Here is a 26,212-nt window from a genome sequence, read left to right as displayed (position 1 = left end):
TGATCACGTGCGCCCCAAGGGGGATACTTCTGGCAAAGGGACCAGTGAAATGCAGTGATGTGAAAGATCACTGCGTGCATGCAGAGTGCGTCTGGTGATACTGATCACCGAGACTGACTCTGCAATGCATGGAAATAATTTTTGGAGCATGCAGAGCCGTGCACAGCAGAGGCTGCAAAGCCAAACCCCCAGCTTGTGTATGGCCTTTTCGGAGCCTGCACACCAGGGTTTGTCTTTGCACGCTGCCGTGGCGGCTGGCATTTTGCATGTTCTCTTATTGATGTTGTCAGTGCACCACTTTTGGTCGCACATAAATTTTTTGCATCTGCTATTTATGGGCCTCTGATTGTTAGCCTGCTTGCTATAGTCAGCTAGGGGTGATTGTATATCCAGCTGGGATATGTCTTTGCCGCCTAAAACGTGTTGAAAGCAACAATCGCAAAGTTCCTCTGCTGCCTGCAAATTGTCATGCATGCATGAGTTTCTTGTAATGTCCCTGAGCAGTGATGAGTTGGGTACATTTATGAATTCTAAATCATCATCGTAACCCACTAATGGTTCAACAGGTCCCCGATTCATATGGATGTGAAATGGACTTTAAATGGCCAGCAACTCAAATTCATTGCGCCAGCAATTTTCCGAATGTCAGTACACTCAATCCTTGATACATCAATCCTGATGTCAAAAAAATCCTTGTGAGCCCTAGCTCGACAACAACCTAGACAACTAAACAGCAAATTCTCTTCTCAGTAAAAGGTGATGCAGTCCGCTGTACTAATTTTCAAGCAAATATGTGGACCCCATACGCATTCTACTGCACTTCATAAAAAATCCCCCACCCGCAATCGCAACTTTGCATCAGCGATAGCAGTCGCCTAGCTGCATGTCTAAGGCAGCTGAAAAAGAGGACACACTCCTTATCTTTCAATTGCTGCGATGTCCCCAGGCCTTGACCATCTAATTGGGAGGCTTACCAACAAGGCAGACACGTGCAATGTTTTCATTGCGCCACTGTCGAGTCACTGACAGACAGGGCTGGAATCCCAATCTCATTATCCCGATTACCACATTGCACAGAGGGAACAAGTCCTCTTCTTTAAGGCGGCCCAATCAATTATTTTGAATCCAGCGGACTCCCAGAATTAGCCTCAATATTGCTGACGTGTTGGGTGAGCAGTCCACTTAGTATATGTTGCCGTACATCCTACAATCAGCGGCCAGGAATCGGAACACAGCAGAGATGGTGGCAAGAAGCTTGCGCCGAGGCTGCTTGGTCTCTCCTGCACAAAAGACACGTTCATTGCTTGATGATAACCAGTCAAGGACATTATAGATGTTTGCACCAGCGAAGATGATGCGTGCAGCTGCTTGAAACACAGTTTGCTGCTGACCGCGGATTGATCAACCTTTTACATATGCACCAGGCACTCCGATGCAGGGACACACTCACCGGTGCTGTGGTTGGCATGCCAAGTTTCATCGGCCTCCTTCACTGTTTGCTCCAGGTCCACGCCCTGGTCAGTGAGCCAGGCAGTGATGCGACCGTGCAGGGTCTTCATCATGCGAAGTTCCATGCTCTTGCCCAGCTGCACACCTGTCAGTGGGCATGTCGTGCCGCCTGCAGCAAAGCAAAGAAGCTTGTCACATCTGATTGAGCAACGGTGTCCAATGGGGCTAAACAGCACAGTGCATTCTGGAAATCTTGATGGGAGTCGAAGACAGGGTGCTGCAGCTTCCTGAACAAAGAAGGCATGCTGTGCTTTGAGGGCTCTGGGACTCACCAGAGCTTATCCAGGTGAGGATGCTGCTGAGGTCGTACTTTTGGCCCGTGGCCACTACCATCACCGGGAAATGCATGATCTCGAGCGAGATCGGGCAGAGGAACTCGCTGGGACAGGAAGCGTCGGCCGACAGCTTATCGACGATTGCGTTGTGCTGTGCTCGCAATAATTCTTGCTGAAGTGCCCTCTTCTTGCCATTGTAGACTAGGAAATCTGACGTGATAGTCGTGACCGCCATTGCACCCTGCATCAAGAAAGTTGTCTTCTTTCAAAAAGCAATGCCATGTGTAGCAGCTACAGGAAGGTGGTTCGAATAGTTAGATTGGCCCCTGCAATGAACGTCATCACATCCAAAAGGGATGGAGCAAGCAACTCCAGCCAGCAGAAACGAAAGGCTGGCTGTGTGAGTCCTGCCATAAGATTTGAGCCGTTGCTGGGGCCCTTTGGACCGCACGCTGGCTGACCGAGGAGTCACGCCACCAGCAGATCCAAAAGTCGGGTGCTGGCCTACAAGCGGATGGCCCCCTTCCGATAAAAGGACAAGATAGTAGCCCTGCCACAAGATTTCCTAGTGCAGCTAGGTCACTTCTAGACGGAGTAGATTGGGCTATAAAACTCCGGGCAACTCACCTGAGGGAAAGCATACACTGATCTCCGTCTTCGGTGAGGTGTATCCGCATCAAACTTGAACTATAGATTGTGCATTTATGGTCCCCAGCCTATGCAAATTCATGTTCCTCCTCCCGCTTAGCTTCTCTCGACTCGCCTCTGTCATCGCCGAGGGCATTACGGTCCTTCGCTCGGTCCGTATATACACCAAGGATGGCTGAATGGAAAGGAGGACATGCTTCCAAATTATAAAAGATCGCATCTGCGTAACTCAATCTGTGACGTTTATGAGCAGTTTTTGTCTTAATATTGAGCTCTTGCACAAGAAAACGCTCAAATGGCCAATTTGCAGATCTGAGATCATGCGGGAATACTATATATAAGCTGACAAGTCTTCATAGCGAATCTGAATGACTTACAGGAATATAGTAAGCTGCCAATTTGGTGAGTGGTACCCTCACTTCCGTGATGTGGCCTTCCGCAGCAAAGTGATCGAACTCCCTGCTGCTTTTGTCCAGTACCTGGTCGATGATGGAGTCTTCCTTGCAGCCGATTCCAATGCGGTATGCTATCACATCTGATAGGTCGAGCCTCTTGCGGTGTGGCTGGGAGGTTCCGATCATATGCTTCCCAATCTTATTCACAAACTTGGTGTGTAGCAACGAATTCACAAGTGTCTATCAGTTTTTGTCAAGCTCCCCAGTGGGGGATGACAAAGTGCACCATGTGCGCAGCTGCCACGGCGAGCCAGGCCCTCACCTGACGATGACTACTCTGACTGGAGCGAGGATGAGCCCGAGGACGCTGAACATCAGGATGAACCTACAAATGTACTTCCTGACACCTATATATCCAAAATACATAGCACCTGCCATTGCATTGGTACAGCGCGATAAATGCAGGCACGTGGCTGACTGAAGGGGTGTGTGTGGGTGCAATGCAGCTGCCGGAGTTCCCTGAGCTGCTAGCGAAGATTCAGGCAGCCATAGATGACCTGGGGGGCTGCGTGGCCCCCAAGCTCAATTGGAGCGCGCCCCATGATGCAATTTGGGTCTCGTCCAACAAGTCCCTTGCCTGCACACATGCCGACGAGGTTGGTGCACCGTTTGTCGCCAAACATGCGTCACTGTGTGTCTTTTATCACTTATGCTGAGCCTGTCGCCAAACAGACATCACTGTGCGTCGTGTGTCTCTACCGCACAGTCTCTAGCCAAAAAGCCATCATTGTGTTCCTGCATGATGCAGTCAAGGGTGGCATCTGTCCAATGTGCTCACAGCGCAATCATATTTTGCGCAAGCATGAAGGAAAGAGTCAAGTCTGACGGTTCAGGAGTGCTCTGTAGCACAGCGTGGACTGGCTGCAGTGCAGGTGCTCCTGCTGCTGAAGAGCTCAGACCGCATCGCGCACGACATTTGTCATGCGTTTGACGCGTGTGCTGACGCGCCTGCAGCGCTGCCAGGATTTCACCTGGCGCTGCGAAAATGGGTGCCACTGCGGCCCGAGAGGGAGTTTCGCTGCTTTGTGAAGGGGCGCGACCTGGCAGGTGGCGCCTCGCTCGTTTTGGACTGGTGTTTCTATGTACCACTGGACTGTTCTGTACTGGACTGTTTTGTGTTGACAGCTACGGAAGGCCATTCTTCAGGCATTCCTTCTCTGCCGAAGAATTCCTCCTGCTTGTTGGGACATTGTCATCTGATGAGCCGTTGGGCAGACCATGATTGCCATGTCTGCTGTCTGATTGCCATTCAAATTCGCTACCCAAATGGGTAACACAGACAGCTCAGAAGTCAAAGTGGCCGTAATGGTGATGGTGATGGCGCTCAGATCTCGAGCAAGCTATTTATGACTTTTTCAGCTAGTTTCCTGTGCTTGCGCTCAGCCATATCGCAGAGGAACATTATGGAGAATGCGGCTTCACTGGAGGCGCAGAAGGAGGACCTGCTGGAAGCCATGCTGGAGTTCTTTGAAGAGCACGTGCAGCAGCGCTTCCCCAAGGCTGACTACACCTTTGACGTGTACATCACGACTGCGGGCAGGGTCAGAGTATACCCTGCTCCTCACCCTGCCCTACTTGACTTCTTGCTTTGCACAGAAAGCCTTTGCTGGCATTGCACAACGTCCTGTATGGAGGCCCATGTTCTTAATTGACGGCCAGTTGCTCAGGATTTGCTGGCAGCTTGACGGGGAAGTTTCCTGTTCTCTGCTAGCTGCCCTAGCATGCAAGTGGCCTCTGTGAAAATTCCTTGCTTGAGGCTGGTTGTCCCACTGCAACGCATGTTCCAGGAGCGTATTCCCTGGCTCACATGGAAAAGGACTGCCATTACAGGTGCGGCTGATTGACTTCAACCCCATTGGAGGGACGACCTCGCCCCTCTTGTTCGACTGGGCAGAGCTGCCTTATGCTCTGCCCAACTCTGCAGATGAGCCGGACAGCTCCAGCGCTGCAACATCAGCAGAAAGCCCAGAAAGCATGACAAACGATACAGGAGATAGATCAGCAGAGGAAGCTAGCCCAGTCAGGCAGCCAGGGGAGCAGCCGTCAGCATCAGAGGGGGGAGCAAGCTCACCAGACAGAGCGGGAGAAAGGGGTGCCAGCCATGCAGAAAGCAATGGGACTGCGTCAGGGAGTGGAATCACAGAGGAAGGAGCTGCAGGGAATGGGTGGCCTGGTGAGATTGAGTTCAGGCTGAACACTGATGGAGCAGTGATGCGGCCCAGTGTGGCTGCCTATGGCGCCCCTTTTGACATGGTGGACAACAGTGACGGGAGTGCCATCAGTGAATTGCTGCGCCGGCTGCAGACTGAGGATAGAGGCTAGCTCAGCAGCAGCAGAAGCAGTACCGTGAGAAAGATTTCAGAGTGTTTATGTGAGCAATTGCAACACATTAAGCTGAGTGCCACTCCATCAGTGATGTCAGACCTGATGCCTGTTAATACCGCAGAGCTCTAGAGCATGACTGCCATTTAATGATCTATTAGAAAGGAGCTTTCATTTTCGGGCTGTGCCATCTACCTTTCGAGCTTGTCACTCAAGTCGAGTGACTCAACACACTTACAATTCTTATGTACACAGGAAATACACGACCGTGTGAATGTGCTGCCATAGTAATTACTCCAGATCCAGTCCTGGGATCTGGAGCCCTGAGGGTACATGGCGTCAATGCCCAAACCTGTCTACCAAAGAATCAATACAAAGCCGCACAGCTCTGTGAGGCTTCTGCACCACCAACTTACGCGGCCTCAGTCCACTCCATTGCTCAGGACGAGCCTACTCTACAAACTAGAACGCAGCCGCTGGCAAAGTACAGCTGCGCTGCCATTTTGTACAGATACCACACAACTCTTATGTCACAATCCTAGATTCACAATGTCACAACAGCGTGCGCCTGGAGCAAGCACTCAGGACGCACAGCAGATGCTGTGGTGCATATCACACGTGTGCGTATGCCTGCAGTATAGCAGCACACATGGTTCAGTCAATGTCACCATGGCACAGCACCATGTAGGTGCTGCCAACTAAGTACCCCACCACGCTGCATGCTCATTGCACAGTGCTCAGACTTGCAGTACGTCCGCTGAACACCACCCAGACTGTGCTGGTCAACAGTAGCTGAGATGTGGCTCAGTGAGATGTGGCTCAGTGCTATCAGCAGGGCTCAAGAGGAGCAAGCCTGGTACTCCAACTGTTCCAAGAAGCACACATACCAGCAACTCAAAAGAAGGTAGCAATCTTGGCGGCTGCCGCAACATGCTAATGTCTCAAAAGTTGCAGCGTGCTGCCCCGAACTTCTTGTCCGAACAGCACTGGGGCTACCAACCGTCCTGGCTTCATAGAGGGGGCAGCCAGAAACGGGGGCGGCCAAGGCTGAAGTGGGGTGTGCATGCAGCGGTGGGGTGAGCAGCTGGGTTAGCAGCTGGGGTGGCCATTGTACATGTGGGAGCCGAGGTAGAGGAGGTGGTCGGCCACGCTGGTGCAGAGGCCCAGGTAGCACACGCTGTTGTGGCACCGCGGATCCTCCCCCTCCTTGTTGCACACGCCCAGCACCTGTCACCCCAAGAAGTCAATGTTCAGTTTGGGATACCATCAAGCTGTCGAGCATTTGCCGAGAAAAATGCGTTCGAGCACCCCCAGTAGCAGATGCATGCACAGCGTGACTGGATAGATGCACAGGAGAGAAAGACACTCCAGCACTATGCCTAAATGTGCATCAAGGAGCCATCCAATGGAGTGGCTCTGTAAAGGTGACGAAAGTGATGCCTTGGCAGATACTTCACGCGCTGCGCACCCCGGCGACGCCAAAGTCGACCTGCCAGACTTCGCGCGGAAGGTGGTGGAAGCCGACCCACTGCGGCGGCCACGACGGCACTATGTCCCGGTTGTGCGTGAATCGCCAGCTCTCCTGCGCGCAGCCCCCAAGCTCATACCATCAGCGCTCCAACACTCTACAACAGGGTGCCTAATTGTTCTGCAGAACGCAGCATGGGAGTGACCTTCGCAGCAAATGCACTGCACTTCCCAGTGAAGTGCATGAGGAAGAGAAATCAACAAATGTCCATGAAAACAAGCAATGCCCACCGTCCAAGGCCTTCAAGCAGGCATTGAAGAGTAGTGCATTGCATCTGCCATCCTCAGGGCCACACTTGCTTTCAGTGTGGGCTTGCTCCATACAGGGGCAGCAGAAGACAAACCGTGGTCTGGTTGACGACGAAGGACGCGAAGACATCGTTGCCGACGCGCGGCGACCCAAAGGTGTACAAATGAACATCGGTCAGATTGGCCTTGAACTTGACGTCCATGGCGCAGATGGTGGCGAGCGCGGCGCCCATCGAGTGACCGATCACATACAACGGCGCGCCCGGGTGCGCGGCCGCCATGTTGCGCACGGCCGCCGTTATGTTGGGCTCCAGGCTGCTGTTGTTGTACGACACGTAGAAGCCTGCAGTGCATTCCGGGCTTCAGGATGTGTCTACTATATCTATTTATAAGACACTCCTACTGAACAGACAGCCAGAAATTGCGGGGCCGTCAAGTGTTCCCACACATTGCCATCTGCACCCTTATTGACCCTGCTTTTGTGCATGGGAAGCCGCCTATTTCTGCCTATGCGCAACATATCAAGTGTGGCCCAAAGCCAGTAATTTGCTAATATTTGGCATGGACATGCAGCGTAGTAATGTAGGCAAAGGGTGGACAACAGCGCACCGGTGTGGACCTTGGAGCCGTCGGAGCCGGGGAAGGGGACTTTAAAGTCGGTGCGCCAGTAGCGCATGTTCTCGGCCCAGTTGTAGATGGAGTGGCTGTCCGTGCCCCGGAAGGACACCACCATCGCCTGCAGCCGCGGGTCCCAGCCAGCGTACCCAAACAGGTCCCACCCCTCGTCATACACTATGCGCTCCACCTGGAAGTTCGCCGCCTTGCCGTGACACCTGCGCACGCGACATGGCACAAATGCTGTAAAGAGGCGCTGTCTGAACGAGCTTGAACATAGCCGTGACACCTGCACGCGCGAGAGGCATATTTGCTCATAGAGGCGCTGTCAGAAAGGGCTTGAAGTACACACACCATAACTTGGTCCCCAGTGCTGATAAGAGCAAGCTTGCAGCACTGAACAATGCAGAGTCCCTCTTCACGCACTCCCCTCAAAAAGAAGAGAGCATTTTGCCAGAGATCTACAGTGGGCGCCAAGCTGGAGTGGGCAAATGCCCAAGAAGCAGGAAGGTGGGTACCTGGAGCAATTCCAGGCCTGGACATTGGGAAAGTGGCAGTAGGCAACGCTCTGCAGACGGGCCAGGCTGATGGCCAGGTCCAGATTGAGCCAGGAGTCATTGCGCAGCTTCTCCTCGGCTTCCGCCACCAGCCACATCACTGCTGTGGGGATCAGCGGCGTCAGCGCTGACTCATTGTACGGCGTCAGCGGCCCAACATCAGTACTCAACTCCCCGCCAGAATCCAGCTCTGCTGCCTGCTGACTGGGAAACGCCATGCGCTGCAGTTCCTCTATGGTGTCCTCATAGCTGCCAATCGCGCGCGCATCAGCTGCGCTGCTCTGGATGTCAGCAGGCCTAAGCCACAGTGGCAGGAGCTGCCTCTGCTGAAAAGCATCGTCTTGCTCCTGCTGATCTGGCGCATGTCTCTGGGGACCATGCTGCAGCTTGGCCTTTGCTGCGTCTTCTGCTGCAATCTCTGCCTCTGAGTCGTGGCGGGACGTCAGGAATTTGTCCCACCTGTTCCACCCCATCCCATCGCTTGTTGCGTTACCGTGAAATTTCCGTTGACGTTCTGGAATTGCAGTGCAAGGAGAATTATCTAGCTACGCTGTACAGTCCTTACACTTCCGCCAAACTGAATTTCCCGCAATACACCTATGTACACCAAGTAAATAGATAGGAAATACATTAGAGGACAGTGGTGCCGGTATTCACCTGTAGCCCGGGCGCTTCTGCCCGCTTTCATCTGGGAAAACCCAACTGAAGGGCCACACTGAACTCCACCAGCTTCGCTGTGGACTGGGAACTGGCCCAGTACCCGCTTCTTGCGAGGCAGGACTCTGAAGGTCATCACTTTCAGGAGGAATTTCATTCCTTCTCAACTGGGTGTCTGCTTGCTGGGCACCATACTGTGGTCGCCTGAGCGTCCGTGCTGCGTTGTCCTGCTTTGTGCCTCCAACTTTCAGCAAAGGAGTGGAGCGCCAAGCCACCGACGCACCTTCTGTGAAAGGAGCAATATGCAAATTGTCAAGCACAGGGACATCCGCCATAGAGGCAGAAAGCAGGAGATAGCAGAAACAGGAGACCGGATCAGAAGGTGCTTCACTGCACCTGTCTTCGTGCAGCACAGCAGACATAGACAGCACAAGAAGGCTGTCTTTTGGAGGTCTTTCCAAGACATCGTCCCTCCACAGCACTTTTCACGCAAGGAACGGTGTTCACAGATCTTGTCCAAAGAAGTGGCCACTTGAAAAATGTTACAGAACAAATCGACTCAGGCTAGAACCATCCTGTCGCCAGGCGTCAGCCCTTGGACTTCAAGAGGTAAATCATGCCTCGTTTGTTAGCGTTTCTAAAGGAGTGCAGGTTGTGCCAGGCTGTAGATACAGATCTTTTTTACGGCTGAATCCAGTCATATGTGGAGATCTATGCTGAAATCAACAATGATGTGGCCAATCAAGAATGATTCCGTGGTTGGGCATCAAGCAGGACAGCTCAGCACTGGCACCGTTGCTTCGTCAGCGGGGAACCCAACCCGAAGCCCAGTTGGAAGTTAGAGCGATGGGAATGCGTTGATTTGGGAGCTCCACAGCACAGTAAATTTGATATTGATATCATTAATCACCATAGCACCAATTGCAAGGTGACATGATCGTGATGACTGCATGCATGCGAAAATAGGCAGAATTTAGGAAACTAGCAACACTGATATATTACAATTCTGGCAGACACAGGCAGACACAGTCCTGGACACATCTGAGTCAGTCACGGCATGATAAATGAGCCCCTCACATCCTTTGCACCAAAACGTTTAGGGGCAGGCTCCTGAGTTGCAACATCGGTGCTGGTGCCGATATACCGTATACCGCGTAGCTGCCTACGTAGCTGCGCAGCTCAAAGCATGAATGGGTTGATATTACTTGTGTTCATCATCACCATTTCACTATTTCAATTGTTGCCTGCGCAGATTTGGATCCACAGGAGGAACCCTAACTAGTCAGCGCACCGGGTGTATCCCAGTGGCATCCCAGCGCTGGCCAGCTAGCAAGGCACAAGCCTGCAGATTGCAATGTTCCTAAAATAAAACCAAGTCCTAAAAAGAACAATTTAGGTCTTCGGGTGCCTCCAGGAGCTCCACGGCATAATATAGCAGCGTATTCTTACTGGCAGTGTTGTAGAACAACCACTGCAGGCAGCGCATGCCAAAGTGCTGTGCGTGCATCGTCAAAGAGATACAGTTGCAGCTCTACTTCAAGCTCCAGTCCTATCTGAAGAGTGGTGCAAGTGCCAAGTGCACCTGTCACCCTCGTTGCCATCATTGCAACAGTCCGTGCTTCATTTGCTGACTGACAGCTTACCCTGTGATTTATTGTTTCTGACCTCATGAGATATATATGGCAGCACAGCTAGCATCATCGAAGTTGTCCTCCCCATCACCTGTAGAGTGATGGGGAGCAAGAGAAAAACTCAGATGCATAATTGTTCTTTCTGAGTGGCTCACAGTCACACCATCAAAGCCTCCGCAGAAGATGGAAAGCGCTGTGCTGTAGCGGCGCTGTCATCCATGACAGGTACAACGCAAACCTCACAACTGGAGGTTGCTGGCAAAGTTTGGGCTGACTGGCCCCTACAACTACCCCCAAGCCCTTTGCACCACACCTGTTGTGTGGCAGAATTAAAGCTCCAAGTCCCCATCCTGTCAGTTCCAACTTAAAACCTGCCCCCTACATTGACAATAAAAGGCCGCACCACATGGCGGCAACACCCTGATGGAATCATCAGGCCACTCTTGCCTTTATGAGAAAGGCCAAGACACACAGACTGGCTCCCAAACCTGCCCAAGCCCACACCACAAAGGCAGGCACCCCTTTCCTCCTGCACTTTTGACAAACACCCCCAAGTCCACCAGAACACCCAGTTGTTCACCCTTTTCTCAATTTCTCATTTCCAGAGTTAGGGAACGCCGGCGGTGACAGGCGGCATGTAGTCAGCGATGATGCGGCGTGCAAAGCGGTGCACAGACACGACCTCGGCGTCCTCGGAGTGGAAGTACTCGTCAGCGTCCAAAATGCTCTGCATCCGCATGCCCGCATCCTGCGGCCAACCCCAGACATCACTATAAGAGATTCTATTCCCTGCCCTTCCCATTTAAGGCCATGCCTCTGCCTGTGTTCCTTGTGCACCAGTTGATCATGCCAGTAGGCCGCCCCAACTAGACCAGAAAGATGTAGAGTTCTGACTTCAAGACCCAGGGGCAAAAGCAGGAGCAAGATGCCCAAGCAGCAGCTGGGCCTCAAGAAAGCAAGCGTAGGCAAGGATGCGCCGAGATTGGATGTGGCACGCCAATTGCCATAAGGGTGCCTCTTGTACTCCTGAAAAGGCTGCTTTTGGTGAGTAATGGATCGTAGTCCACGGCAAATGACTTCTGCACAGCACATGGCGCACCTCGGGGATGTCCAGAGAGAGCACGTCCGGCGCAGACATGCAGCCGCCGAAGCAGCGCATCCAAAACAGGCGGTGGTAGCCCAGGCAGGACAGCGTGCGCAGCGCCAGCGCCGTCAGCCCCGGCACAGCCGCTGATGTCAGCAGCGCCGCCACCGACCGCTGCCGCTCGGCCGATGCGCGCGCCACAATCGCTCCAGATGTGGCGGCTGCGAGACACAAGCACACTGTTGAGCGAGTGCTGCAGCTATTGTCAAGCCGGCGTGAGTACCAATTAGGACACCAGGTCAGCATGCGATTGCCTGGCATGTCATCTTATCCCTGCTGTGAATGGTCTGTAGAAGATTGCCCCACACAGATGTCATCTGGTGCTTTAGGGCCCAATGGAAGGCAATTACCGGTGGGGATGCTGCACAGGATGGGTGGACTTGTATACACGGCAGGCTGAGGCCGAGCAAGGAAACAGGCTTATGTAAAGCTGGGGAGGTTTGCTTGCCTGTGCCAGTCTCGGACAGGCGGGACGGCAGGTAGCCGCGCCCAGAGCTGCGCCCCTCGCAGTCGGGCCGCAGGGCGCGGCGGCTGCTGAAGCTCCGCGACAGTGCACGCAGCAGCCCGCTCCTTGCCCGGCTTGTGCCCTGCCACGAACCAGAAAAGTGTCTTCATTCCTGCATTCCGTTGCTGCTCGTACCGTTGCTCCGGCCTGTAGCTTTCGGCACATGTCTAACATGCTCTTCTCATTGATGGCGCCTTGTTGCCGGAGACAGTGTGGCCAAGACAGTGTGGCAACGTGCCTTGACTTGCTCTTTGAACTGGGGGAATTCAGCTTCAGAATCAAACGCTGATGAGAAGCTCACCTCAGGAGGCGGAGCGTGCCCGGCAGGGTCGCACGCAGGTTTGGAGAGCGCGGCAGGAGCAGGCGTGCCCTCCGTCTCTCCGCTCTGCTCCACTGTAGTGAAGTACGACGCAGTGGATGTGCACCTGCTGGCAGCTTCCAGCTGGTGTGCTCCTGCCAAGGTGCACCCATCCGACGGCGGTGCCTCCGTCACTGACACCCACTCCGCCTTGTGCCGCCGCTTCTTCTCCTTCCCTTTCTTTGCCTTTGAGCGTTTCCCCTGCGGCTCAGCCACCCCGTCGCCGCCGCCGCCGTTCGGCGCAGCGCCGCACTCTGCATCGGTTTCGGGTGGCGCCATCGGGGCGGCCTCCCCAAGGACAACACCCCCTTCCTCCAGTGGCAGATCCACCTTCTCAGCCTGCAGCTCTTCCACCACTGGCCCCTCCACGAGTTCCACAGACTCCGAGGCGCCGCTGCACGTGGCGTGGATCTGTGTGGAGAGCGCGGCGGCGGCCGGCTTGGCCGGGAAGGGGCTTGCAGGCTCGTCAGCGCGCTCGAATTTGAATTCTCTGTAGACGGGGTTGCTCACGCTGATGCGGGTCCCCCGCGGCGCGCGCGGCAGCTCCTCCAGGGACACTGTGCGCTTGTGCTGCCCCGATGCTGTGTCGCAGCCTGCGAGGTGTGTGCATGCATTGTATCAGGCTGATAGTCCCAAGTAAGACGCTTGCAATAGGCAGAATGTTCTGATAGGTGCACCACGCAGCACAGCTGCATGGTACTAGACAAACACACGTTGTGTAGGAGGGAATCGAGGAGTAAATCACAACTTGGGCCAGCTAGTCGATGGACAAAAACTCATTGTGCATGATTTATGCGCACGCTGCTGTGTTTGGACAGCATGGATGCTTGTGACAGTGCTGTCTAATCGCCAGCGCACCTGTGGGCAGCACGGCGGGGCTGTTGGGCGGTGCAAGCAGCAGGAGCTCCTCGGGCGCATCTTCAGGCACGGCAGTCACCTCGCAGGAGGGGTCGCCCTCGCAGACAGGCTCGCACTTGGAGCGCGGAGTGGCGTTGGGAGTGGCGGCCCGCGAGGAAGCTGCGCTGGTGAGAATCGCGAGCGTGCTGCTGGACAGTGCGCGCAGCAGGATGCTGCTGCGCTTGACATTGCTGTCAGCGGCGGCCGGCGCCGGCGCGGCCGCGCTGCGGCTGCGGCCGCCGCGGCGGCTTGAGGACCCCTCCGACCGCGCCTTGCCCGGCTTTGACTGCGCAGCACAGACAGTGGGTCAGTGGATGCACGGAAACTTTGCCCTGTGCATGCAAGGGCAATTTGAGTGCTAGCCACACCGCTGGGTTGAACAAATTAGACCGCTGCTTTCAGTTGGCTTGAGCATTGTCCGCGTAAAGAGCACGTGCTTATCGGAACAGCTGGCACACAGACACTGCTAATTTAGGTAAAATCAAAATTTGAATGAGGAAGTCAGGAGCCCCACGCTCTTCTCAAAGCATGCATGCCAGGAGCCGCACCATCTTGTGGATGGAGGAAGGCCCGATGGTGGAAGCGCCGACGGTGGAAGGAGCGGTGGTGGAGGCTCCCGGGCTGCCGGGTGCAGCGCCGTGATCCTCCAAACCGCCGAGGGATCGCGCGCACAGATCAGGCTCGTCGAACGACGACTGCATGGCCGCCTTGAGCGAGTCGGCCATGGACTCCTCGTCATCGTGGGGCATCCCCCGCGTGCGCACCCACTTCTCTATGCGCCGCTGCAGGTGCTTGTGCGCCATCACCTGGGGCATCACTTCTCATTCAAATAGCCAAACTGACATTTCCAAGACTGAACAATCATGTGCATGTCTGACACTGCCTCTATTTTCCACCATATCATTGTTAGTACTATTACACGTTTTTCCTGCCAAAGGCAATGTACGTCCTGCAGACAAGCTGCAATTAAAGACTGCCACAGTCTTACCCCTTGTTGGACTCGCCAGATCCAAGCAAGACCCAATCAACCGTGGGCATTACCTCTTGTTAGAACAGCCACACTGCTTTCAGGAAGCAGAGGGCATAAGTGCAAGCTCCTTGAGCCCTCTGCATGCCTAACAGGGCCATTCCATACCACAGGGCATTACTGATTGTCTATGGTCCATCAGGCCGGCTTTCACAAGGGCAGAGGGCACGGATGAGGGGCATTTTATGCACCGAAGTATGCAGAAGAGTAGTGTTCAATGGTGATGATACCTTTGTGGTGCTGAGGCGGACTCCTGTCAGCGGACAGGTGTCCCCTCCCATGAAGAACCACTTTCGAATGGCAGCCCGCTCGTACGTCATCCCAGTCTCAGCCTGCATGCGAACGTCCTCTTCAGGATATGGGAATTGAAGGGAACATTGCCCTTCATATGAGCATGGAATTCACAGCGAAAAAGTTTCACACAAAGCTTCACAACATGTGATCAGACAATATTGCATCAAGCTGCTGCGGTACCCACCAGAATTACTGGCTCTGTCATCATATCCAGGGAAATGGGGCAGATGAACTCTGCAGGGCAAGTGGCAGCCAGCTTCTGGCCAACCCTCCACTCCTCTTCCTCTTCTTCCAGCCATGTCTGGAAAGCTGCAGCTCCTGCGTTAGGAGACTCTGCCACTAACAGCTTCCTCTTCTCCGGGGTATGAGCACCATTTCCAGACATGCGGTGCTTCGGTCCCTCCATTGCAACTAGACGTAATTAGTTCCTGCGCCAACACTGACCTGGTCACAGAGTAGATCGCCAGCAGCCTGCCTGGTTCAAGGGTACCTGAGGCTCAAGGATGAAGACAAAAATAATGCGTGGACAAGTATCAATCAAGACAGATGCAAGCCCAAATCATGCAATAAAGCGGGATAGATACTATTGGTTCAGTAACTATACTTTCTGCCTTGTGGTTTCTTTCCTGCTACATGGGCGCTTCTGACAGATTGAATCTTTCTTCAGTGGTAAGCTGACAGCAGGAAATGTCAGAGAGCTCACCCTTACCTTCTTAAGGTTATACACTGCAGATCTGGGGGATGTATATCATAACATGTTGTACGACTCCGCTGCCTCCGCACTCGCAGGCATCCAACAGCCCAGATCTCCTTTATCAAAGGTACTTCGATTGGTTTTCACGGCAAAATTGATGTTATACTCCCCGTATCAAGGCTTCCGTCTGCACTGCCCTACCGAGATGCCCCTGCAACGGAATGGGACCTGAGCGTGAGGCGACGTTCCGTGGCCAGCCCCAGTAACCCCTACATGCTGTCGAGATATTAAGATAGTGCTGATGTAGCAGCTTTACACTGACAGACTAATCCAAGACCGGCTTGGCTAGGAGGGTTTAGAAATCCCCCCCTTGAAAACGCAACGAAGACTCACCTGCAAACCTAGCAGAAATTCAGCGTCATATCGTACACCCTCAAATTATGTCGCGTTGACATCTCCATTTGCCGGGTTCCCTGCGAGCAGTGCAGCACAACGTCTGAGCCGAACTGGATGAAAGCCTAGTCAGGCCCTTTGTTGCAGTGGGTGTGTCCAAGGGGAGTATAAGAAGAACTCCCCCGTTCTTCTTATACTCCCCTTGGTGTGTCAATGGTGAGTCTTGGGTCAAATCAAGCCTCAACTTGGTTCCATGCAAAGAACCACCACACCACTCAGACGTCCTTGTTATCCTGCCTTGTCACTCACCAAGCAGGGCAATGCATGATGTCGTTGAGCAAAAGCCCTTCAAGTGGGAGCACCGGCAGCTGCACACCGGTGGCAGGGAAAAGGTGCAGGCTCATGTCGTTGAAGGCAGACACCACTGGGAAGTGGTGATCGCTGATGGGCACTTCCAGCACGGCGCCGACTTCGACGGTGCGCAGCAGCGCGTCCAGTCGCGCGCGCCGGTGCTGCGTCTGTGCGGAGCCTGCCTGCATTCATATTTATCTGGCCAATGAGGCAAGACACAGTGGCCATTTTACCAATAATACATGGGTATTTTGGAGGGCGGCCAGGCCACTAAGATTGAGGAGCACAACCAAGCCCAGTCATTTCAAGCCGCCACATACTGGTACTTGCATGGGCAAATGGAATACTCCACAAAAATCTATTTTGAAAATTTCACGAAAAAAAAACTACCTGCGTCCAGCGCTCGTGGTACAGAGCGAAGCTGTTGCCCAGCACAACCGCAAGAGTTCCGCAGCCGAGATTGGCCTCCACCAGGTTGCTGCACAGATCCGCCTCGCAGTGGGGCAGGTAGAACAGCGTTGGCCGCGTTGCGCGTCTCCTGCCCTCCTCGTTCTCACCCAGCACCTGTGCACAAGCAATTTCCTAGAGAGACTTGCCGAGATGGTGAGCTTTCCAGAACTACAGAAATTCAGCCCCCACCATGACTGTTGGGAAGAGCAAAATAGTGCCACTATCTTGACGAGCATTGCATGCAAACAGGTCAGATTACACCAGAGAAACAAGGCATGGTGGAATAATCATGGTGCATGGGAGCATACCAGGAGGCCCTGCTCCTTGAGGAGCTGGTGGTCCACCTCAGTGAAGACCGGGTCGAAGACTTGGATTGGCCCCTGCAATTTGGGCAGGCGGTCTGCTAACAGCAGGGCCAGTGCCAGCTGGTAGCGAGGCACATGGCCGGCCTCGAGGCTGCCGAGCCCATAAACTACCATCTCCTCCACCTCATCCCATCTCCAAAGCCTGTGGGCGCCATTCGGTGCACGCAGCACTCCAGTTCTGCTGTCTTTGTCCTCGCCGTTCATTATCTGGCTGCTTGCTGCTGCCTGCTGATGCTGGCCGAGGGTCAGCGATGTCTGGAGCTGCGCTGACAGCATCTGCATTTCGGAGACTGGTGTGCCATTCCTATGTGCAGCGAGCTCAGGTGCCGCACTGACATTCGGCGCGGCACAGGCTGAGAGGTCTGCGCATCTCTCCAGCGCATGCTCCTCCCAGAGCTGTTCTGCATGATTTAGCTTTGGCAAGAAATTCCTGCAAATTTGGCTGACGTTCAGAACATCATTACCGCAGATTGTGAGATTTGTGGCCTTTATGAGCATCGTATTGAAGAAGCCGAAGGGCGGGTTTGGGTTTTAGTTCTCACTCGTAGAAGTCTGAGTCAGCGACTTCAGCCTTGATGCGTTGCAGTTGAGAGGACAGGTCTTGGACCTTCTCCGTCGCAGTCCTTTCTTTGTAACGTCGTTGGACAGGCAATCGTATGTCTGCTACGTGAGGCTGAGCTTCCTGCTGACCTGCACGTTGGGCGCTGGTCGTATGAATGCCACACTCAATATTTCTTAGGTAACAAATTGTAATCACAACTCATCTTATGTTACCTTCGTGATGTTCCTGCTTGCAAGGCCTGCCTGATTTCTTTCCCTTCCTTCCAACAACAGTCCACTCCATAATACCAATTTATTGTGCATCGACAAAATCAGGGCACGGATGCCAATAAAGATAAAGATAAAACAATATAACCTTAAGTGATCATCCTCAAGATCTGATGCCTTCGTCAATGAACTCTCGATGGGTTCATGCAAATCTTTATATGCCGTTTCTGCACTCCCGAGGTTTTAGCAATACATGCTTATATACGTGAAGATCCTAGGTGCTGGGTGAATTGCATGAATGCAGACTGCATTCCCGTGTTCTTCGTCCCAGCCATCCCCATCATGATGATGCCACCTGGCACAGTCACGGAGGGAACAACGCTGCAGACAGGAATATCAAACCTCCTCTAACACCTTAGAGAGCCAGAAAAGTAAGCTCTGAGGGTGTGCTGCAGTCAGCAGCAGGCCTGATGTGATATGGAGAAACTCTGGATTGGCCGGTGGCGGGCGCCAGTGCTCCTGGCGCTTGTCCTTGTGGCCTGTTCATCCACTTCTATTAACGTAAGAATTGCTTCTTTTCTCCAGTTTCTTGACTCTAACCCTTGACCATTAGCATTTTCACTAGGAATATCAGTCAGGTAGCTGGATCTGGGACATGCATTGCCGAGCAAGAGGTTGTCGAGGAGGTGCACAGCACGCACAACTCGAGCAAGTTTTCCATATCTCGGCGGAGAGTGGATACCATGGATGACGCGTTTCGCTGCCCGCTAGCACGATGTCAATACAACAACATTTTAGTCAGTAGCACGTTCTTCCGAGGGAAAGATACCTCGGCAGCAGGGCTCTCGTGCCCCCGAAGGTTTCGAATGACAGAACCTTGAGTAACATAGTGATAGCGTCTAGGTTGTTCACGGTGCCCTCTTTTGGACCTTTAGCATGTCATGCATGGTATTTTTAGGGTAGGCTGTTATGTCGTCCACTGCCGCAGAATGCATGCCAGGTTTCCAAAGCATCCTTTTCTGAAGGGAAGCAGATGTTTCTGCGGGATTACCAGTGGCGCCGGTGGGAAGGTATAGAAACTACTTTAAATGAGTATATATGTCGGGTCAGGATCAGGATCTGAGGCGTGTGGCTCCTGGCACCCTGGTGCAGCAACTGACCATCCATAATGTTCTGGACAATATTCCAGAAGCAAGCGCAGAGCCCAACCACCTGGATCACTGCGTTGTTATTATAGGGACACCATCGCCTAATTTCGGATTAGCTTGCAGACCCAACAGCTTTCCAGACCTTTCTGGAGTCCTGTGGAGGTTGAATAGCACCTTAGTACAGAACGGTCTGAAGCGCGTTTTTCTCAATCTACACATTGTTATGGGACCTGGGAAAGATCGCATCACCTGGATGTGCTTGTGCAGGCTGCACTGTCAGACGCGTGCACAGCATCCTTGGACACCCTTTTTCCCCCGCAGTTCAACCTCTCGGACATCAAGCGGGTTTTGGATACTGCACAGCCGGATGTGCAATCGGTGGTGCCAAGCCCCCTTGTGGGCTTCACACTGTTTGTGGCTTCCAACGCAGCATTGGATAGCACGAATGGAGGCTCAAGTGCGCCCTCGTTTCCTGTGAATAGATCTCCATTTGCGGACTTGTCTGCACTGCGCATCAAGGATCCCTTACAGTCCTGCTGCACAACGATGTATGAGCCCAGAAATATCAACAACGAGAGCGCATTCCGGATTATACACCTTGCCGGGGCTTCTACTAAGGAGTGGAGCTCATGTCCTGAGGCGCGCATGTAACTCACTTTAGACTGATCGCATGTGTGCAGGCAACAACAGGGCAGTGGCTGCAGAGCTGCAGAAGGGGGTGGCGACCAGCAAGGCGGTCAGCTTCTGGCTGTACAACATGCTGTCACAGCCACTCAGCAGCGACCAGCTACTGATCAGAGGGGTGTCGCCCACTCAGCTGTCAGCCGTGGTCAACTCCAGCCGCTATGACCTGCACTTTGCCGTCCCCGCTGGCGTGCGCAGCAGCGAGGTGCGCAGCCGGAGGCATCCCGACTTGTCCACCACCTGTCTGGAATGGCTCGAGCACTTTGTGCAGTAGATGACAGGCGATCATTTACGCACTTGAAGGGATCTGTCAACATAGTCTTCATGCGTCTGGCACCTGTGTATCATAGTGGAATGCGCCAAAGAGTGTGCACCAGACGCATGCTGACTCTGTCCCCAGAGCTCCTCAAGTTGTTGCTGTGCGGGTGTGCTCCTGGGAATTCTGCTCCTCTAAGGTACGGTAGCTGGGATCAAGCTTTGATGTGGATGGGATGTGTGGCAGGTGATCTTGACTGGTCTGCTGGACAACCCGGCGCGCATACTGAGCAGCTTCCAGGTGTGCACGTCGTGGGTTCATGTGGTGGACGCCATCCTGTGGCCTGCAGCCTCTCCTGACCCCGCATCTATCCCTGACCCCGCGGCTGGTGGCTCCTTCCCAGCCGGCCAGCCGCAGACCCTTCCCACTGCCCAGTCTCTCTGGTGAGTAACCTCCCCCATCCGCAGTGCTAGATACAAAGAGTTGTGAGTTATAGGGTCATGCAACATCGCTGTATGTCAAGCGTAGCATATACTACTCAAGCGCAATCATGCGTGCAGCCTGGGATGCAGGACTGCATTAACCCTTGGTTTGCTTGAGCGCCAGGGATTGATTGCGTTCCGCTTCTCTTGTTCGCACACCTGCTTGTTGGCGCTCCAATTCTGCAGCAGTACTGGATACCCTTGTCAATATCAGATCAGTGCTGCTGGGAAGGAAGGGAAAAGAATCTGCTCTGGAGTTATTGCTGTGTAAATGGCAGAAAGCCATAGGATTGAATCATACCTTACTAGTGGCACTGTGGGGCTCAGGGAGATTTGGGGCTTTCCCAGCCTGCGCCTCCCAGCTGCATCGCCACTGCTCTCTCTCCCAGCCCGTTCTCTCATTGACCTCCCGCCCTTGCCAGACCTGGCCAGGTACAGCCGCCTGGTCAACCCACATCAGCCTCCGTTCTTTTTTCGCTCTCCTTGATTTGTGCTCTGGATGGTCTCTCTGAGCCATGGGTTTCATGGTTGAATCCCAGGGTAGATTGAAACTGGTCTGCATGTCCCACAGGAGTCCCACAGCCGGCGTGGCCGCCATTCCCCAAGCCACGGGCATCGCCCTTCCCCCGGCCCTGGACGAGAGCAACCCCTACAATCCCCCAAATCCCCAGCGGGCCCTCAACATCGCGGTGTCGGCGATCAGCAACGGCATCAACTCCGCCATCAGCACCGTGCAGAATTCGGGCACCATGCAGGCCCCGCCGCAGCAGCCGGCCGTGGCTGCGGCCAGCGCGCCGACACCTGCGCCGTTGGGAGCCTTCCTGGGCTCGCAGACCAGCAGCGCGGCTGCGCCGGGCGGCGGCGGCAGCGGCGGGAACAATGTTGGGCCTATTGTGGGAGGTGTGTCTGAGCCCCTAGTCCATGTACCGGTCGACATTGCGGCACTGTCACACGTAGCACTTCCTTGAGAAGGCTGATGCGTATTCTTGGACGCATTGTTGCACCTTGCAGGCTGGCTGCACAAGAGGTTCTGCACAAGAGGTCTGATGGGCTGTGTCTCAAGAGAGGAAAGGTTGTCCGCATGGTGCGAATTGTTGGCTGACATATTAGTGGCTTTGCAGGAGTGATAGGGGGTGTGGCGGGGCTAGCGATTGTGGCGGCGGGTTTGGCGACATGGTTGGTGATGCGCAAGCGGCGCATCCGCAACTCGGGGAGCAGCGATGAGGAGAGCCCGCATGCCAAAGGGACTGGTTTTGGATCTGCAAAGCGCTTCCCCAACGGTGAGCGTCTGTGCCTCTTCTATGGTTTGACAAGAATGTAGCAGACGCATTTCATGTTCTCACCGTACTGGTTATATTGAGTGTGCGCAATTTTAGCAAAGGAAAATGTGTGGAGATGCTGCTAAGATGCCAACGATGAGTGCAGGCGGCAGTATGGATGGTGGAGTGATCAAGGACTCTGCGTCATCCACAATGTCAGGGGAGATTGGGATGCAGCCCTACATCAGGCGCGCTGGCACGGATGACTCAGGGTGCGCACAACTGGTGCACAAACAGAGCACTGCTGTGCCCTCAATTTCTATTGCTTGATGGATGCAGATCTCTGTCACCCTGCATCTTTCGCATCACAGAGTGCTGCCTGTGCTGTTCGTGCACATCTGGCCTGGACTCATGATGCTACAGGCTGCTCACGTGGGGGCTTCTGGGCCGTCTCTGTTCTGCCCGACTCTGTTCGGATCTATCCTGTTCCGCAGCTGCATCACCCGTTTGGGGCCGGCCACTGTTCAGGTTCCTGATGCTGGACAACGACACGGAGTATTTTGTGGAGCCGCGCTTTGCGATGTCGGGCGGCTCGTGGCGCGATGGCGGTGAGTCATCGAGCCTGTGGCGCACCAGGACGTCGCTGGGCGCGGAGGCGGATTGGGAGATCATGCCCGAGGACATCATCATCTGCAAGGACCCCTACGGCCGCGACTGGCAGCTCGGCACCGGCGGCTTCGGCTCGGTGCGCGATGCCTTTCCCTTTTCTATATCCCACAGCTGGGAAGGTTCCCATCCTGCCCTGCTACTCCTGTTAAACTTCAATATTGCACATGATTGAGGTTTCTCCCGCCGTTGAGGGTCTATGGCACTCTGAGCGTAGCAAATGGCCTGTGAAAGGTTATTGCCCATTGTCCTCACAATTGGCTGCGCAATTTGACACCGTGGGCATTTTTTATGCATGTCTGTGCTGCTCTTTTTGCCTCTAGGCATGGTTTCACTCCTGCTTTGTGTGTTCTGTCACTGCCAGATCGGTGCATAACTAACGTTGCTGCTCCCTCTGTATTGCAGGTGTACAAGGGCATCTGGCAGGGCAACACGCCGGTGGCGGTGAAGTTTGTGACGGGGCACAGCCCCAAGGAGCAGCAGCGCTTCCGCAACGAGGTGGCCATCCTGAAGTCGCTGCGCCACGTCAACATCGTGCAGTTTCTGGGCGCCAGCATGGCGGGCGACCAGATCATGCTGGTCACTGAGTACATGCCCCGCGGCGACCTGTGGCGCGCCCTCTCCCAGGACTCCACCCACCACTTCTCGTGGCGCAACATGTGCGCATCTCCTCCCTCTCTCCTTGCTCTGGGCTCTTCGAACTCTTGGCAGCTTTGCGCGAATTCGCTGTACGCAGTGACAACACCTTGGCATAGCCAGTGCATGAGTGCAGGGCATTATTCTTGTGCAGCCGGTTCCGCGCCCACAATGCGCGGAACCGGCTTTGCTTTTATGGTCAGCTGGCGCAAATGCAGATACCCAAACAATGCAGACGTTTGGACCGTCATCTGGAGGTCCTGCAATGTCTGTATGTGGATGAGAAACAGGAATGGGCATCTCCAAAGTATTCTCGCTTTTGTGGATGAAGCTGATGTGCCCTGGGTGCTGCTGCGGCAGGGGTTGGCAGGTGGCTCTGCACATAGCGCGGGGGCTGCACCACATGCACAGCCGCAAGGTGATGCACCTGGACCTGAAGAGCGCCAACATTCTGCTGGCGCGGGACGGCACCGCCAAGGTGGCCGACGTGGGCCTCGCCAAGATCCTCACCCGCGACAACACCCATGTCTCCATGGAGGGCACCTTCGATTGGGCCGCCCCCGAAGTGCGCACCTGGGACCTCACATGTGCTTCTGGATGATTCTGTTTTCCATGTCACTTTGTTATTTTGGAGCGATGTGGCAGGGTGCGGGCAGCCTGTGCCAGGCGAGGCGTGTACCCTTGCAAGGGCTCTTGCTTGAGGAGCATTGCTCAATCATACATGGCGCACATATGGCTTGTGCGGCTTATCTGAGTGTCACTGTGGCATCTAGAGGAGCGGTCTGCTGAGGAGAGTGCAATTTGTGGGGTACAGGTGCTGGCAGGGCAGGAGTGCAGCGAGAAGGCGGATCTGTGGAGCCTTGGGGTGGTTCTGTGGGAGATTGTGACTGGGGAGCGGCCACATCTGCGGCAACTTCGGCCTCTCAGGTGCGCCCTGCCTTGCATTCACCTGCCAGTATTATGCAGTACCTGCTTCCAGGAACAACACCCTTCTAAAGAGCCAATGTGTTCTCAATTAGCCTTACAGGGTTATGCACCATTTTTGAGCACTGCTTGTACGAGCAAATCTGAAGGGGAGCTGTGTGTGCAGGGTGCCGGAGGAGTGCCCTGCAGAGATTGAGGAGGCGATCAATGCATGCCGGCAGCTGGACCCCTCAGCGCGACCCTCCGCCCTGGACATCTGCAATCTCATCGAATCAACCGCGCCCAGGCAGTCCCTCTCGGACTCCTCCTCCCTGCCAGCAGGTGTGCACCCTCTGAGCTGGCCCTGTCCCTTTGAAAGAAACATCTCGACCGCCAATTGCTTCCTTCCAGGTGCATTTGTGTCCGATATGCACGATGCTTTTTGGCCTTCTGCCTCATTGAACTGAGCCATGCATCATTTCCTACGCCCAATTCCGTGCACAGGGACTGCCTGCATGAGGGTCCTAAAAAGGTTGTGCATGCAGGCTCGCTGCCTGCTGATGTATCCTGCTCCTTCCCTACGCGCGACAACACTGAGCCGCCCACCTCTGATGACCTGGCCTACGTGCCCATGTCATCATTTGGCCCTGAGTCCTCCCTCTCGCCCCCCACCACCTCCAGCCTCGACCGGGGGCACCAGCACATGGACGGGCAGCCCCCCGAGCTCGCCTTCCCTTCCCCCTTTGCGGTCAGCCATCTATCCACTTTCCTATCCTGAGATGCAGTCGTGCCATTTCTGATTGAGTTCCTCTTACTGGTCGGAAATATGCTGCTTACGTCGACTGCTGTCTACATGGTGTCCGTCTTGTCAAGGGCGATAGAAGGCGTTCCATGGTCAAAGTGCTTACAGATATAACCTGTCCTGCAGGCCTCGGCGGCTCCAGAGGGGAAGCAACGGCCGGGCACGGCCCCGTCGGCGTTCTCGGCCGCGGCTCGGGAGGACGCAGATTCGCGGCGCACGGCCTCCACGTCAGCAATCGCCGCCTCGCCATTCGCCAACAGCGCGTTCGCGTCCGGCGCAGCGCAGCAGCCCGAGGACGGCAACCAGCAGCAGCAGCAGCAGCAGCAGCGCGGCCTGCAGCGCGCCAGCAGCCCCGCGCTTGGCTCCGGGGTCACCGCGCAGACCGTGGCGGATGGCCTGCCGAGCGCGCCCAGCGCGCCGCTGACCGACCGCGACGGCGGCGCCGGGCCGGCCGGCCCTGCCGGCGCGGTCGACGGTGGCCGGAGATGGGCGGCCGGCGCGTCGCCCTACTCTCAGGAGTACGCTGCGCCCAGAACAACGGATTCGCCGTCTGTCAGCGGCATCCTGACGGCGCTGCCGCACCGGAACAGCGGCCAGTTCGGCCGGCTCTCGGGCGAGTCGCCGCGGTCCGGGTCGACGCCGCGGCAGCTGGGCGTCTTCGCGTCGCACCCCATCCCCGAGGAGGGCGATCTGGTGACGGCAGAAGATCAAGGCGGCGGGAAGAATTCGCCGGCGCGGCCTGCAGACGGGAAGGCCGGCGGCGTCGGCAAGGATGCCTCAGGCTTTTCGGTCCAAGCTAGGTAGCGCAGTCTCGCATGGTGGCTCCGGTTGGGCTCAGAGGGGATTTGCTGGAGTCAGGCACCGAGGTGCTTGGGTCAAAGAGATGATGCGCATTTGCAGCAAGTGCACTTCCGTCGGCATGAGGACTCTGTTGGAATTGGTTGCAGCACTGCGATTTACTTCCGGTAGCAGATTATAGAGACGAGTCGTGTGAATCTTGGCTTCATGTACAGTTGACACGTACAAAGAGTACAGGACTTTTAACACAGAACTCGTACAGCAGCCTGCTTGCTGACTGGAAACATGCACTTGCAAAAGTGAGAACCGGTGCCGTGAGACTCTTTCAATGGACCTGCAATATGGATCATGTTTGATTCAACTTGACTTGCTGCCGCCTGCAAACTTGGAAGTCTAATCTGGGCTGGGTTAGACGCAGAATTATGCCTGCTCAAACAAAGAAAACTGGCTGATGCAGAGGTTCACATGCCATCAGCTTGTTCCCTGGGATGTTCTGGTGGGAAAGTTTGCAAGCCTTGCGGTGTACGTAGGCATTTTCGATTTGTTTGCTGCTTGTTGCTTTAGGGAGGGAGTACTTCCCACTGTTGTTGTCGTGACTGTTAAATCAGCGAGGTGCACATTAACTTGCAAAGGTCCATTATCAGACAGAACATATCAAAAATAGCATGAAAGACATGAACAAGGTGTCGTGCCCAATCAAGACTGATCTTACGTGCTTTAGGATTATAGACCAGCTTTGCTCAAGTAAAGTAAAAAAATTGCCAACATCGGACTTGTGTATGTAAGCCGCAAATTTACAGCTTGATCTGTTCATCAAATGTCTGCAATACGCTGCACTGCAATTGGTGTCTGGACGGTAAAATCCAGTACACCAGTGGGCAATGCCC

At 54.7% G+C, this 26,212-nt stretch overlaps 6 protein-coding genes across 6 annotated transcripts; 2 read left to right on the top strand and 4 right to left on the bottom strand.

Annotated features, from left to right (window-relative positions):
• Positions 1–530: 530 nt before the first annotated feature.
• COCSUDRAFT_66038 (hypothetical protein) lies at positions 531–2,501 on the bottom strand. The gene is made up of 4 exons (XM_005648157.1): positions 2,412–2,501; positions 1,782–2,025; positions 1,451–1,618; positions 531–1,280 (listed from the first exon to the last, which is right to left on the bottom strand). Exons 2-4 carry the CDS (start codon positions 2,017–2,019, stop codon positions 1,183–1,185), a joined length of 504 nt encoding a protein of 167 aa, XP_005648214.1. The 5' UTR covers positions 2,020–2,025; positions 2,412–2,501; the 3' UTR covers positions 531–1,182.
• Positions 2,502–2,512: 11 nt separating this feature from the next.
• COCSUDRAFT_63195 (D123-domain-containing protein) lies at positions 2,513–5,209 on the top strand (the record flags this gene model as incomplete). The annotated part of the gene is made up of 6 exons (XM_005648156.1): positions 2,513–2,584; positions 3,125–3,220; positions 3,334–3,483; positions 3,760–3,934; positions 4,271–4,428; positions 4,718–5,209. 6 exons carry the CDS (start codon positions 2,513–2,515, stop codon positions 5,207–5,209), a joined length of 1,143 nt encoding a protein of 380 aa, XP_005648213.1.
• Positions 5,210–6,298: 1,089 nt separating this feature from the next.
• On the bottom strand, positions 6,299–9,511 carry COCSUDRAFT_66036 (alpha/beta-hydrolase; the record flags this gene model as incomplete). The annotated part of the gene is made up of 7 exons (XM_005648155.1): positions 9,211–9,511; positions 8,815–9,041; positions 8,119–8,616; positions 7,595–7,818; positions 7,081–7,328; positions 6,678–6,791; positions 6,299–6,436 (listed from the first exon to the last, which is right to left on the bottom strand). The coding sequence occupies exons 3-7, from the start codon at positions 8,373–8,375 to the stop codon at positions 6,299–6,301; spliced, it is 981 nt and encodes a 326-aa protein (XP_005648212.1). The 5' UTR covers positions 8,376–8,616; positions 8,815–9,041; positions 9,211–9,511.
• Positions 9,512–11,052: 1,541 nt separating this feature from the next.
• On the bottom strand, positions 11,053–15,823 carry COCSUDRAFT_47387 (U-box-domain-containing protein; the record flags this gene model as incomplete). The annotated part of the gene is made up of 10 exons (XM_005648154.1): positions 15,758–15,823; positions 15,380–15,575; positions 14,855–15,098; positions 14,607–14,708; positions 13,898–14,155; positions 13,311–13,635; positions 12,396–13,045; positions 11,978–12,176; positions 11,545–11,750; positions 11,053–11,193 (listed from the first exon to the last, which is right to left on the bottom strand). The coding sequence occupies exons 3-10, from the start codon at positions 15,074–15,076 to the stop codon at positions 11,053–11,055; spliced, it is 2,103 nt and encodes a 700-aa protein (XP_005648211.1). The 5' UTR covers positions 15,077–15,098; positions 15,380–15,575; positions 15,758–15,823.
• Positions 15,803–17,205, bottom strand: COCSUDRAFT_63192 (SRR1-domain-containing protein; the record flags this gene model as incomplete). The annotated part of the gene is made up of 4 exons (XM_005648153.1): positions 15,803–15,837; positions 16,134–16,290; positions 16,499–16,672; positions 16,867–17,205. 4 exons carry the CDS (start codon positions 17,203–17,205, stop codon positions 15,803–15,805), a joined length of 705 nt encoding a protein of 234 aa, XP_005648210.1.
• An 8,023-nt stretch (positions 17,206–25,228) lies between these two features.
• COCSUDRAFT_33156 (hypothetical protein) lies at positions 25,229–26,121 on the top strand. Its single transcript, XM_005648152.1, has one exon. The coding sequence runs from the start codon at positions 25,777–25,779 to the stop codon at positions 25,987–25,989; it is 213 nt and encodes a 70-aa protein (XP_005648209.1). The 5' UTR covers positions 25,229–25,776; the 3' UTR covers positions 25,990–26,121.
• Positions 26,122–26,212: the final 91 nt, after the last annotated feature.

The sequence above is a fragment of the Coccomyxa subellipsoidea genome (genome assembly GCF_000258705.1).
Source record: "Coccomyxa subellipsoidea C-169, whole genome shotgun sequence".
Classification (NCBI taxonomy): domain Eukaryota; kingdom Viridiplantae; phylum Chlorophyta; class Trebouxiophyceae; family Coccomyxaceae; genus Coccomyxa; species Coccomyxa subellipsoidea.
This window is presented reverse-complemented; position numbering and strand designations above follow the sequence as displayed.

Bases quoted from the DNA above. Each gene is read 5' to 3' on its own strand.
- COCSUDRAFT_66038 (XM_005648157.1), bottom strand. From the start codon at position 2,019: ATGGCGGTCACGACTATCACGTCAGATTTCCTAGTCTACAATGGCAAG. The intron at 1,619-1,781 runs GTGAGTCCCAGA...GCTTTGCTGCAG, and splicing joins CCTCACCTGGATAAGCTCTG to GCGGCACGACATGCCCACTG. The intron at 1,281-1,450 runs GTGAGTGTGTCC...TCTTTTGTGCAG, and splicing joins GCATGCCAACCACAGCACCG to GAGAGACCAAGCAGCCTCGG.
- COCSUDRAFT_33156 (XM_005648152.1), top strand. From the start codon at position 25,777: ATGCAGAGGTTCACATGCCATCAGCTTGTTCCCTGGGATGTTCTGGTG.